This window comes from Psittacula echo (assembly GCF_963264785.1).
Source record: "Psittacula echo genome assembly, contig: SCAFFOLD_114, whole genome shotgun sequence".
NCBI classification, from domain to species: domain Eukaryota; kingdom Metazoa; phylum Chordata; class Aves; order Psittaciformes; family Psittacidae; genus Psittacula; species Psittacula echo.
Window position 1 is genome coordinate 3817 of NW_027664169.1, and position 14536 is coordinate 18352.

Consider the following 14536-nt stretch of genomic DNA (forward strand, 5'->3'; position numbering starts at 1 on the left):
GGTGTGGGTGTCCCCCCCCCGTACCCCCAAATGTGGGTGCGGGGTCAGTGCAAAGTGAGGTGCCCGCGGGGGGGGGGGGGCACGGGCAGTGCAGCGCATGACGGGTGACACCGCGATGGGTGACACCGGCATAGGGTGACACCACAGCGGGAGGAACACTGCAATGGGGTGACACTGCAACCGTGTGACACTGTGAGAGGGTGACAGCACGACCGGGTGACACCATGAGTGGGTGACACCGGGATGGGGTGACACCACTATTGGGTGACACCACCACTGGGTGGCACTGTGATGGGGTGACACCACTATTGGGTGACATTGCAATGGGGTGCCACCACTATTGGGTGCCACCATCATTGGGTGACACTGCAATGGGGTGACACCACTATTGGGTGACATTGCAATGGGGTGACACCACTATTGGGTGACACTGCAATGGGGTGACACCACTATTGGTTGACACCGCAATGGGGTGACACCACTATTGGGTGCCACCATCATTGGGTGACACTGCAATGGGGTGACACCACTATTGGGTGACATTGCAACGGGGTGACACCACTATTGGTTGACACCACAATGGGGTGACACCACTATTGGGTGACATTGCAATGGGGTGACACCACTATTGGTTGACACCGCAATGGGGTGACACCACTATTGGGTGCCACCATCATTGGGTGACATTGCAATGGGGTGACACCACTATTGGGTGACACTGCAATGGGGTGACACCACTGTTGGGTGCCACCATCATTGGGTGACATTGCAATGGGGTGACACCACTATTGGGTGACACCGCAATGGGGTGACACCACTATTGGGTGCCACCATCATTGGGTGACATTGCAATGGGGTGACACCACTGTTGAGTGACACTGCAATGGGGTGACACCACTATTGGGTGACACAGCAATGGGGTGACACCACTATTGGGTGACACTGCAATGGGGTGACACCACTATTGGGTGCCACCATCATTGGGTGACATTGCAATGGGGTGACACCACTATTGGGTGACACTGCAATGGGGTGACACCACTGTTGGGTGCCACCGCAATGGGGTGCCACCATCATTGGGTGCCACCATCATTGGGTGCCACCGCCCCGGGCTGACCCCATTGCGCCCCCATCCCGCGGTGCCGCTCTTGTCCCGCCGCCTGTTCTCAGTTCCAGCGGTGCCCCCCCCCGGGCCGCGGCGCCGCTGTCACCCGCGGTGAGCGGGTCCGGGGGCCCCGTCAGGCCTCGGAGGCCGCCTGTGGCTTCAGCTGCGCCTTCTCCATGGCCGTGCCGTAGGGGCCCGAGCGCTTGAAGAACCCCAACTGGGGGGGCACGGGGTCACCCCCGGCCCTGCCGCCCCCCCCCATGGCCCCTCCCTCCCCATAAGGCTCCCCCCCCATCACCTTTATCCCCCCCGTGGACCCCGATGGCCCTTGTGCCCCCCCATGGTGTCCCCCCCCCATGCCCCCCCACGCACCTTGTAGAGGCCGTAGCAGAGCAGGGCGAGGAGCAGCAGCCCCAGGAGCACCGACACCACCACCACCCACAGCGGCACCGCGGCGGCGCCCTCGGCACGCACCCACTGCAGCCCCGTCACCACCTGCACCCATGGGTGACCACAGCGTCAGCAGCAGCGACTCCCATAGAGACACCCATAGCGACACCCATAGAGACACCCATAGAGACACCCATAGAGACACCCATAGAGACACCCATAGCGACACCCATAGCGACACCCATAGCGACACCCACAGCGACTCCCATAGAGACACCCATAGCGACACCCATAGAGACACCCATAGCGACACCCATAGAGACACCCATAGAGACACCCATAGCGACACCCATAGCGACACCCATAGAGACACCCATAGAGACACCCATAGAGACACCCATAGAGACACCCATAGCGACACCCACAGCGACTCCCATAGAGACACCCATAGAGACACCCATAGCGACACCCACAGCGACACCCATAGCGACACCCATAGCGACTCCCATAGAGACACCCATAGCGACACCCACAGCGACACCCATAGCGACACCCATAGCGACTCCCATAGAGACACCCATAGAGACACCCATAGCGACACCCACAGCGACACCCATAGCGACACCCACAGCGACTCCCATAGAGACACCCATAGCGACACCCATAGCGACACCCATAGCGACACCCATAGCGACACCCATAGCGACACCCATAGAGACACCCATAGAGACACCCATAGACACACCCATAGAGACACCCATAGAGACACCCATAGAGACACCCATAGCGACACCCATAGAGACACCCATAGAGACACCCATAGCGACACCCACAGAGACACCCATAGAGACACCCACAGCGACACCCATAGCGACACCCATAGCGACACCCACAGCGACACCCATAGCGACACCCACAGCGACACCCATAGCGACACCCATAGCGTCACCCACAGCGACACCCACAGCGACACCCACAGCGACACCCATAGCGACACCCATAGCGTCACCCACAGCGACACCCATAGCGACACCCATAGTGACACCCATAGCGTCACCCACAGTGACACCCATAGCGACACCCATAGCGACACCCATAGCGACACCCATAGCGACACCCATAGCGACACCCATAGCGACACCCACAGCGACACCCACAGCGACACCCATAGAGACACCCATAGCGACACCCATAGAGACACCCATAGAGACACCCATAGAGACACCCATAGCGACACCCATAGCGTCACCCATAGCGACACCCATAGCGTCACCCATAGCGACACCCATAGCGACACCCATAGCGACACCCATAGCGTCACCCATAGCGACACCCATAGCGACACCCATAGCGACACCCATAGCGACACCCATAGCGTCACCCATAGCGACACCCATAGCGACACCCATAGAGACACCCATAGAGACACCCATAGAGACACCCATAGTGTCACCCATAGAGACACCCATAGAGACACCCATAGAGACACCCATAGCGACACCCATAGAGACACCCATAGCGACACCCATAGCGTCACCCATAGCGACACCCATAGCGACACCCATAGAGACACCCATAGAGACACCCATAGAGACACCCATAGTGTCACCCATAGCGACACCCATAGAGACACCCATAGCGACACCCATAGCGACACCCATAGAGACACCCACAGCGACACCCATAGAGACACCCATAGCGACACCCATAGCGACTCCCATAGAGACACCCATAGCGACACCCACAGCGACACCCATAGAGACACCCATAGAGACACCCATAGCGACACCCATAGCGACACCCACAGCGACACCCACAGCGACACCCACAGCGACACCCATAGAGACACCCATAGCGACACCCATAGCGTCACCCACAGCGACACCCATAGCAACACCCATAGCGACACCCATAGAGACACCCATAGCGACACCCATAGCGACACCCATAGCGATACCCACAGCGACACCCACAGCGACACCCATAGCGACACCCATAGCGACACCCATAGAGACACCCATAGAGACACCCATAGCGACACCCATAGCGACACCCATAGCGATACCCACAGCGACACCCACAGCGACACCCATAGAGACACCCACAGCGACACCCATAGAGACACCCATAGCGATACCCACAGCGACACCCATAGAGACACCCATAGCGACACCCATAGCGACACCCATAGCGACACCCATAGCGATACCCACAGCGACACCCACAGCGACACCCATAGAGACACCCATAGCGACACCCATAGAGACACCCATAGCGACACCCATAGCGACACCCACAGCGACACCCACAGCGACACCCATAGAGACACCCATAGCGACACCCATAGCGACACCCATAGCGACACCCATAGCGTCACCCATAGCGACACCCATAGCGACACCCATAGCGTCACCCATAGTGACACCCACAGCAACACCCACAGCGACACCCATAGAGACACCCATAGCGTCACCCATAGAGACACCCATAGCGACACCCATAGCGACACCCATAGAGACACCCATAGCGACACCCATAGCGTCACCCATAGCGACACCCATAGCGTCACCCATAGCGACACCCATAGCGACACCCATAGAGACACCCATAGAGACACCCATAGCGACACCCATAGCGACACCCATAGCGTCACCCATAGCATCACCCATAGCGACACCCACAGCGACTCCCATAGAGACACCCATAGAGACACCCATAGCGTCACCCACAGCGACACCCATAGCGACACCCACAGCGACACCCACAGCGACACCCATAGCGACACCCATAGAGACACCCATAGCGTCACCCACAGCGACACCCATAGCGACACCCATAGCGACACCCATAGAGACACCCATAGCGACACCCATAGCGACACCCACAGCGACACCCACAGCGACACCCATAGCGACACCCATAGAGACACCCATAGAGACACCCATAGCATCACCCACAGCGACACCCATAGCGACACCCATAGAGACACCCATAGCGACACCTATAGCGACACCCATAGCGACACCCATAGAGACACCCATAGCGACACCTATAGCGACACCCACAGAGACACCCATAGCGACACCCATAGCATCACCCATAGCGACACCCACAGCAACACCCATAGAGACACCCATAGAGACACCCATAGCGACACCTATAGCGACACCCACAGAGACACCCATAGCGACACCCATAGCATCACCCATAGCGACACCCACAGCGACACCCATAGAGACACCCATAGAGACACCCATAGAGACACCCATAGCGACACCCATAGCATCACCCATAGCGACACCCACAGCAACACCCATAGAGACACCCATAGAGACACCCATAGCGACACCTATAGCGACACCCACAGAGACACCCATAGCGACACCCATAGCATCACCCATAGCGACACCCACAGCGACACCCATAGAGACACCCATAGAGACACCCATAGAGACACCCATAGCGACACCCATAGCGTCACCCATAGCGACACCCACAGCGACACCCATAGAGACACCCATAGCGACACCCATAGCGACACCCACAGCGACACCCATAGAGACACCCATAGCGACACCCATAGAGACACCCATAGCAACACCCATAGAGACACCCATAGAGACACCCATAGAGACACCCATAGCGACACCCATAGAGACACCCATAGCGACACCCACAGCGACACCCATAGAGACACCCATAGCGACACCCATAGCGACACCCACAGCGACACCCATAGAGACACCCATAGCGACACCCATAGCGACACCCATAGAGACACCCATAGCGACACCCATAGAGACACCCATAGAGACACTCATAGAGACACCCATAGAGACACCCATAGCGACACCCATAGAGACACCCATAGCGACACCCATAGAGACACCCATAGAGACACCCATAGCGACACCCATAGCGACTCCCATAGCGACACCCATAGCGACACCCATAGCGACACCCATAGAGACACCCATAGAGACACTCATAGAGACACCCATAGAGACACCCATAGCGACACCCATAGAGACACCCATAGCGACACCCATAGAGACACCCATAGAGACACCCATAGCGACACCCATAGCGACACCCATAGCGACACCCATAGAGACACCCATAGCGACACCCATAGAGACACCCATAGCGACACCCACAGCGACACCCATAGAGACACCCATAGCGACACCCATAGAGACACCCATAGCGACACCCATAGAGACACCCATAGCGACACCCATAGAGACACCCATAGCGACACCCATAGCGACACCCATAGCGTCACCCATAGCGTCACCCATAGCGACACCCATAGCGACACCCACAGCGACTCCCATAGAGACACCCATAGAGACACCCATAGAGACACCCATAGCGTCACCCACAGCGACACCCATAGCGACACCCACAGCGACACCCACAGCGACACCCATAGAGACACCCATAGCGACACCCATAGAGACACTCATAGAGACACCCATAGCGACACCCACAGCGACTCCCATAGAGACACCCATAGAGACACCCATAGCGTCACCCACAGCGACACCCATAGCGACACCCACAGCGACACCCACAGCGACACCCATAGAGACACCCATAGAGACACCCATAGCGACACCCATAGAGACACCCATAGAGACACCCATAGCGACACCCATAGAGACACCCATAGCGACACCACGCCCGGTGCCCCCCCGCACCCATTGTCCCCCCCGCTGTCACCTGCAGGCGCTGGCTGGGGTAGCTCTGGGGCTGCACCCGGTACGGCAGCCGCAGCACCCGGTACTCGGCCTCACAGCGCAGAGCCTGCACCCGCTGAGCACCCACGACAGCACCCATGGACACCAATGGGGCACCCATAGGTACCCACGGACACCAATGGGGCACCCATAGGTACCCACGGACACCAATGGGGCGCCCATAGGTACCCATGGACACCAATGGGGCGCCCATAGATACCCATAGACACCAATGGCGCACCCACTGACACCCACAGGGCACCCATAGACACCCATGGACACCAATGGGGCACCCACCAACACCCACAGACACCAATGGGGCACCCAGCAACACCCACAGGGCACCCACAGACACCAATGGGGCACCCATGGACATCCCCGAGCATCTCAAGGGGTTACTGGGGGTTCCTGGGGAGCATCCTAAGCGGGGGGGGGGGGGGGTGTTTACAGTGGGTTCGGGGGGGTCCCAGGGGCATCCCAGGGGGAGGATCCCATGGGGGTCCCAAAGGGGTTCCTGGGGGTGCCCGGGGGGCCCCAATGGGGATCCCAGGGTCTGGGGGGGCTCCCGAGGGGGGGGGGTTCAGGGTCCCCATAGGGGTTGCAGGGGGGGTGCAATTCCCTCACCTGCCGCGGGGGGGCGCCGCGCAGGCGGAAGCGGAGGCTGAGGCTCACGCGCTGCTGCCGCTCCAGCGCCCCCATGGGGCAGCTCAGGCGGAAGCACTCGGCCTCGGGGCAGCCCTGCGGGACCATGGACAGCGGCCGCAATGGAATGGGGGCAACGGGGGGGCAACGGGGGGGCAACGGGGGGGACAATGGGGGGGGCAATGGGGGCAAGGGAGGGCAATGGGGGGGACAATGGGGGGGCAATGGGTGGACAATGGGGGGGCAATGGGGGGCAAGGGGGGGGCAATGGGGGACAAAGGGGGGTAATGGGGGGACAATGGGGGGGCAATGGGGGACAATGGGGGGCAATGGGGGGGCAATGGGGGACAAAGGGGGGTAATGGGGGGACAATTGGGGGGGACAATGGGGGGCAATGGGGGGCAAGGGGGGGGAATGGGGGGGCAGTGGGGGGGCAATGGGGTGCAATGGGGGACAATGGGGGGGCAGGGGGGGTTCAATGGGGGGGCGTGGGGGGGCAGTGGCACTGACCAGGGTGTGGGGCAGCGCGGGGGGGTCCCTCCTCCCTGTGTCCCCGTTGCCCCCCGTGTCCCGGCGCTGCAGCACCCGAGGGTCCGGGCTCTGCTCCTGCTCCTGGGGGGGGCGGATGTGGGGACACCCCCGTCAGCGGGCACCTCCCATGGGCACCCATTGACACCCAACGACACCCAATGGTGCCCAACGACACCCAATGGTGCCCAACGACACCCAATGGTGCCCAATGACACCCAATTGTGCCCAACGACACCCAATGGTGCCCAATGACACCCAATGGTGCCCAACGACACCCAATTGTGCCCAATGACACCCAACGGTGCCCAATGACACCCAATGGCGCCCAACGACACCCAATGGTGCCCAATGACACCCAATGGTGCCCAATGACACCCAATGGTGCCAAATGACACCCAAGGTCCCCAATGGCACCCAATGGTGCCCAATGACACCCAACGACACCCAACGATACCCAATGACACTCATAGTCCCCATGACACCCAATGACACCCAATGACACCCATAGTCCCCAAGGACACCCAATGACACCCAAGGACACCCAGTGCACCCAACAACACCCAATGACACCCAACGCCCCCAATGACACCCAATGACAACCATAGTCCCCAATGACACCCAACACCACCCAATGACACCCAATGACACCCAAGGACACCCAATGCCCCCCAATGACATCCAGTGACACCCAACGCCCTCAATGACACCCAATGACACCCAATGACACCCAAGGACACCAAACGCCCCCCAATGACACCCAGTGACACCCAACGTCCTCAATGACACCCAATGACACCCAAGGACACCCAACGCCCCCCAATGACACCCAGTGGCACCCAGTGCCCCCCAACGACACCCAGTGGCACCCAACGCCCTCAATGACACCCAATGACACCCAACGCCCCCCAATGACACCCAGTGACACCCATAGTCCCCAATGACACCCAATGACACCCAACGCCCCCCAATGACACCCAGTGACACCCATAGTCCCTAATGACACCCAAGGACACCCAACGCCCCCAATGACACCCAGTGGCACCCAATGACACCCAATGACACCCATAGTCCCCAATGACACCCAATGACACCCAATGACACCCAACGACACCCAATGACACCCAATGACACCCAGTGCACCCAACAACACCCAATGACACCCAACGCCCCCAATGACACCCATAGTCCCCAATGACACCCAACGCCCCCAATGACACCCACAGTCCCCAATGACACCCAACGCCCCCAATGACACCCATAGTCCACAATGACACCCAACGCCCCCAATGACACCCATAGTCCCCAGTGACACCCAACGCCCCCAATGACACCCATAGTCCCCAATGACACCCAACACCCCCAATGACACCCAATGACACCCAATGACAACCATAGTCCCCAATGACACCCAATGACACCCAATGACACCCATAGTCCCCAATGACACCCAATGACACCAAATGACATCCAACGACACCCAATGACACCCATAGTCCCCAATGACACCCAACGCCCCCAATGACACCCATAGTCCCCAATGACACCCAACACCCCCAATGACACCCATAGTCCACAATGACACCCAACGCCCCCAATGACACCCATAGTCCCCAGTGACACCCAACGCCCCCAATGACACCCATAGTCCCCAATGACACCCAACACCCCCAATGACACCCAATGACACCCAATGACAACCATAGTCCCCAATGACACCCAATGACACCCAAGGACACCCATAGTCCCCAATGACACCCAATGACACCCAACGACATCCAACGACACCCAATGACACCCATACTCCCCAATGACACCCAATGACACCCAGTGGCACCCAATGACACCCATAGTCCCCAAGGACACCCAGCGGCACCCAGCGCCCCCGTGCCCACCGCCAGGCGCAGCCGGTCCATGGGGGGGCTGCTGGAGCAGTTGGGGGGCCCCGAGTGCCCGGTGATGGAGAGCAGGGGCAGCCCCCGGTAGCGCAGGGGGCACCGGAGCTCCAGGGAGCCCTGGCTGATGGCGCTGGGGCCCTCGTTCACCACCTGCGGGAGGGGGGGCACCCATGGGGGGGGCATCCATGGGGGGGCACCCATGGGGGGGCATCCATGGGGGGGGCATCCATGGGGGGGCATCCATGGGGGGGCACCCATGGGGGGGCACCCATGGGGGGGGCATCCATGGGGGGGGCACCCATGGGGGGGCATCCATGGGGGGGGCATCCATGGGGGGGCACCCATGGGGGGGGCATCCATGGGGGGGTACCCATGGGGGGGCATCCATGGGGGGGCATCCATGGGGGGGGGCATCCATGGGGGGGGCACCCATGGGGGGGGCACCCATGGGGGGGCATCCATGGGGGGGCATCCATGGGGGGGCATCCATGGGGGGGGGCATCCATGGGGGGGGCACCCATGGGGGGGCATCCATGGGGGGGGCACCCATGGGGGGGGCATCCATGGGGGGGGTACCCATGGGGGGGCATCCATGGGGGGGCATCCATGGGGGGGGTACCCATGGGGGGGGCATCCATGGGGGGGGCACCCATGGGGGGGGCACCCATGGGGGGGGCATCCATGGGGGGGGCATCCATGGGGGGGGCACCCATGGGGGGGTACCCATGGGGGGGCATCCATGGGGGGGCATCCATGGGGGGGGGCATCCATGGGGGGGGCACCCATGGGGGGGGCACCCATGGGGGGGCATCCATGGGGGGGCATCCATGGGGGGGCACCCATGGGGGGGGCACCCATGGGGGGGCATCCATGGGGGGGGCATCCATGGGGGGGGCACCCATGGGGGGGGCATCCATGGGGGGGGCACCCATGGGGGGGCATCCATGGGGGGGGCATCCATGGGGGGGTACCCATGGGGGGGCATCCATGGGGGGGGCATCCATGGGGGGGCACCCATGGGGGGGGCACCCATGGGGGGGCATCCATGGGGGGGGGCATCCATGGGGGGGGCACCCATGGGGGGGGCATCCATGGGGGGGGCATCCATGGGGGGGGTACCCATGGGGGGGCATCCATGGGGGGGGCATCCATGGGGGGGCACCCATGGGGGGGGCACCCATGGGGGGGCATCCATGGGGGGGGCATCCATGGGGGGGGCATCCATGGGGGGGCACCCATGGGGGGGGCATCCATGGGGGGGGCACCCATGGGGGGGCATCCATGGGGGGGGCATCCATGGGGGGGGCATCCATGGGGGGGGGCACCCATGGGGGGGGCATCCATGGGGGGGGCATCCATGGGGGGCCACCCATGGGGGGGGCACCCATGGGGGGGCATCCATGGGGGGGGCATCCATGGGGGGGGGCACCCATGGGGGGGCATCCATGGGGGGGGCATCCATGGGGGGGCATCCATGGGGGGGGCATCCATGGGGGGGCACCCATGGGGGGGCATCCATGGGGGGGGCACCCATGGGGGGGGTACCCATGGGGGGGCATCCATGGGGGGGGGCATCCATGGAAGGGGGCACCCATGGAAGGGGGCACCCATGGGGGGGGCACCCATGGAAGGGGGCACCCATGGGGGGGGGGCACCCATGGAAGGGGGCACCCATGGAAGGGGGCACCCATGGAAGGGGCACCCATGGAAGGGGGCACCCATGGGGGGGGGCACCCATGGAAGGGGGCACCCATGGAAGGGGCACCCATGGGGGGCACCCATGGCCTCACCTCATAGACGTGCTCCACGGGCGGGCCCAGGTCCTGCAGGCGCTCAGGAGCGCCCCCCCCCTCGGGGACAGAGACAACGTCGGGGCGGGAGACCCTGGGGGGGGCAGGGGGGTCAGCACCGCATGGAGCCCATAGAGCCCCATAGAGCCCCATAGAGCCCCATAGAGCCCATAGAGCCCATAGAGCCCATAGAGCCCCATAGAGCCCCATAGAGCCCCATAGAGCCCATAGAGCCCCATAGAGCCCCATAGAGCCCCATAGAGCCCATAGAGCCCCATAGAACCCCATAGAGCCCCATAGAGCCCATAGAGCCCCATAGAACCCCATAGAGCCCCATAGAGCCCCATAGAGCCCATAGAGACCATAGAGCCCCATAGAGCCCATAGAGCCCATAGAGCCCATAGAGCCCCATAGAGACCCATAGAGCCCCATAGAGCCCCATAGAGCCCCATAGAGCCCATAGAGCCCCATAGAACCCCATAGAGCCCCATAGAGCCCCATAGAGCCCATAGAGACCATAGAGCCCCATAGAGCCCATAGAGCCCATAGAGCCCATAGAGCCCCATAGAGACCCATAGAGCCCCATAGAGCCCATAGAGCCCCATAGAGCCCCATAGAGCCCATAGAGACCATAGAGCCCCATAGAGCCCCATAGAGCCCCATAGAGCCCCATAGAGCCCATAGAGCCCCATAGAACCCCATAGAGCCCCATAGAGCCCCATAGAGCCCATAGAGACCATAGAGCCCCATAGAGCCCATAGAGCCCATAGAGCCCATAGAGCCCCATAGAGACCCATAGAGCCCCATAGAGCCCCATAGAGCCCCATAGAGCCCATAGAGCCCCATAGAGCCCATAGAGCCCATAGAGCCCCATAGAGCCCATAGAGCCCATAGAGCCCCATAGAGCCCCATAGAGCCCATAGAGCCCCATAGAGCCCATAGAGCCCATAGAGCCCATAGAGCCCCATAGAACCCCATAGAGCCCCATAGAGCCCCATAGAACCCCATAGAGCCCCATAGAGCCCCATAGAGCCCATAGAGACCATAGAGACCCCATAGAGACCCATAGAGCCCCATAGAGCCCATAGAGCCCCATAGAGCCCATAGAGCCCATAGAGCCCCATAGAGCCCCATAGAGCTCATAGAGCCCATAGAGCCCCATAGAGCCCCATAGAGCCCATAGAGCCCATAGAGCCCCATAGAGCCCATAGAGCCCCATAGAGCCCCATAGAGACCCATAGAGCCCATAGAGCCCCATAGAGCCCCATAGAGCCCCATAGAGCCCATAGAGCCCCATAGAGCCCCATAGAGCCCATAGAGCCCATAGAGCCCCATAGAGCCCATAGAGCCCATAGAGCCCATAGAGCCCCATAGAGCCCATAGAGCCCATAGAGCCCCATAGAGCCCCATAGAGCCCCATAGAGCCCATAGAGCCCCATAGAGCCCCATAGAGACCATAGAGCCCCAAAGAGTCCCATAGAGCCCATAGAGCCCCATAGAGCCCATAGAGCCCATAGAGCCCCATAGAGCCCCATAGAGACCCATAGAGCCCATAGAGCCCATAGAGACCCATAGAGACCCATAGAGCCCCATAGAGCCCCATAGAGCCCATAGAGCCCATAGAGCCCCATAGAGCCCATAGAGCCCATAGAGCCCCATAGAGCCCCATAGAGCCCATAGAGCCCATAGAGCCCCATAGAGCCCATAGAGCCCATAGAGCCCCATAGAGCCCCATAGAGCCCCATAGAGCCCATAGAGCCCCATAGAGCCCCATAGAGCCCAATAGAGCCCATAGAGCCCATAGAGCCCCATAGAGCCCATAGAGCCCATAGAGCCCATAGAGCCCCATAGAGCCCCATAGAGCCCCATAGAGCCCATAGAGCCCATAGAGCCCCATAGAGCCCATAGAGCCCCATAGAGCCCCATAGAGCCCATAGAGCCCATAGAGCCCCATAGAGCCCATAGAGCCCATAGAGCCCCATAGAGCCCCATAGAGCCCCATAGAGCCCAATAGAGCCCATAGAGCCCCATAGAGCCCATAGAGCCCATAGAGCCCCATAGAGCCCCATAGAGCCCCATAGAGCCCATAGAGCCCATAGAGCCCCATAGAGCCCATAGAGCCCATAGAGCCCATAGAGCCCCATAGAGCCCATAGAGCCCATAGAGCCCCATAGAGCCCATAGAGCCCATAGAGCCCCATAGAGCCCATAGAGCCCCATAGAGCCCCATAGAGCCCATAGAGCCCATAGAGCCCCATAGAGCCCATAGAGCCCATAGAGCCCATAGAGCCCCATAGAGCCCCATAGAGCCCCATAGAGCCCATAGAGCCCATAGAGCCCCATAGAGCCCCATAGAGCCCATAGAGCCCCATAGAGCCCCATAGAGCCCATAGAGCCCCATAGAGCCCATAGAGCCCCATAGAGCCCCATAGAGCCCATAGAGCCCATAGAGCCCCATAGAGCCCATAGAGCCCATAGAGCCCATAGCCCCCATAGCCCCCATAGCCCCCCCAGCACCCATGGGTGCCCTCACCCGAAGGCCGAGAGCCGCGTGGCCGCCCGCACCTCCAGCGGCACCCCCAGCACCGCGCTCTGCGAGTTGTTGGCGTTCTTGCTGCGGGCACAGCGGGGGGCATGGACCGGGCACCCCCAGCGGGGGGGGGACCCCCCAAAGGGGCCAGGAGGGGAGGAACCAGGCTGCACCCCCCCACCAATGGCGGCTCCCCATGAGCCCCCTAGGGGTGACCCCCACCACGGGTGCCCATACACCCCATAGCACCCCATAGCATCCCATACACCCCATAGCACCCCATACACCCCATAGCACCACATAGCATCCCATACACCCCATAGCACCACATAGCATCCCATACACCCCATAGCATCCCATACACCCCATAGCACCCCATAGCATCCCATACACCCCATAGCACCCCATAGCATCCCATACACCCCATAGCACCCCATACACCCCATAGCACCCCATAGCATCCCATACACCCCATAGCACCCCATACACCCCATAGCACCACATAGCATCCCATACACCCCATAGCACCCCATAGCATCCCATACACCCCATAGCATCCCATACACCCCATAGCACCCCATAGCATCCCATACACCCCATAGCACCCCATAGCATCCCATACACCCCATAGCACCCCACAGCATCCCATACACCCCATAGCACCCCATAGCATCCCATACACCCCATAGCATCCCATACACCCCATAGCACCCCACAGCTCCCCATAGCATCCCATAGCACCCCATAGCATCCCATACACCCCATAGCATCCCACATACCCCATAGCACCCTGTACACCCCATACACCCCATAGCATCCCATAGCACCCCATAGAACCCTGTGCACCCCATACACCCCATAGCATCCCATAGCACCCCATAGAACCCTGTGCACCCCATACACCCCATAGCA

General features: G+C 61.1%; 1 protein-coding gene across 1 annotated transcript in view; it reads right to left on the reverse strand.

The window, feature by feature from the left end:
* Positions 1 to 1238: 1238 nt before the first annotated feature.
* Positions 1239 to 14536, reverse strand: part of ITGA5 (integrin subunit alpha 5) — a gene marked incomplete at both ends in the record, with an annotated part of 42862 nt that continues 29564 nt past the window's right edge. Inside the window, 8 exon segments of the mRNA XM_080639965.1 lie at positions 1239 to 1322; positions 1478 to 1600; positions 6221 to 6313; positions 6862 to 6975; positions 7390 to 7491; positions 9303 to 9455; positions 11096 to 11189; positions 13628 to 13708. Of these exon segments, the coding sequence (XP_080496091.1) occupies positions 1239 to 1322; positions 1478 to 1600; positions 6221 to 6313; positions 6862 to 6975; positions 7390 to 7491; positions 9303 to 9455; positions 11096 to 11189; positions 13628 to 13708 (844 nt within the window).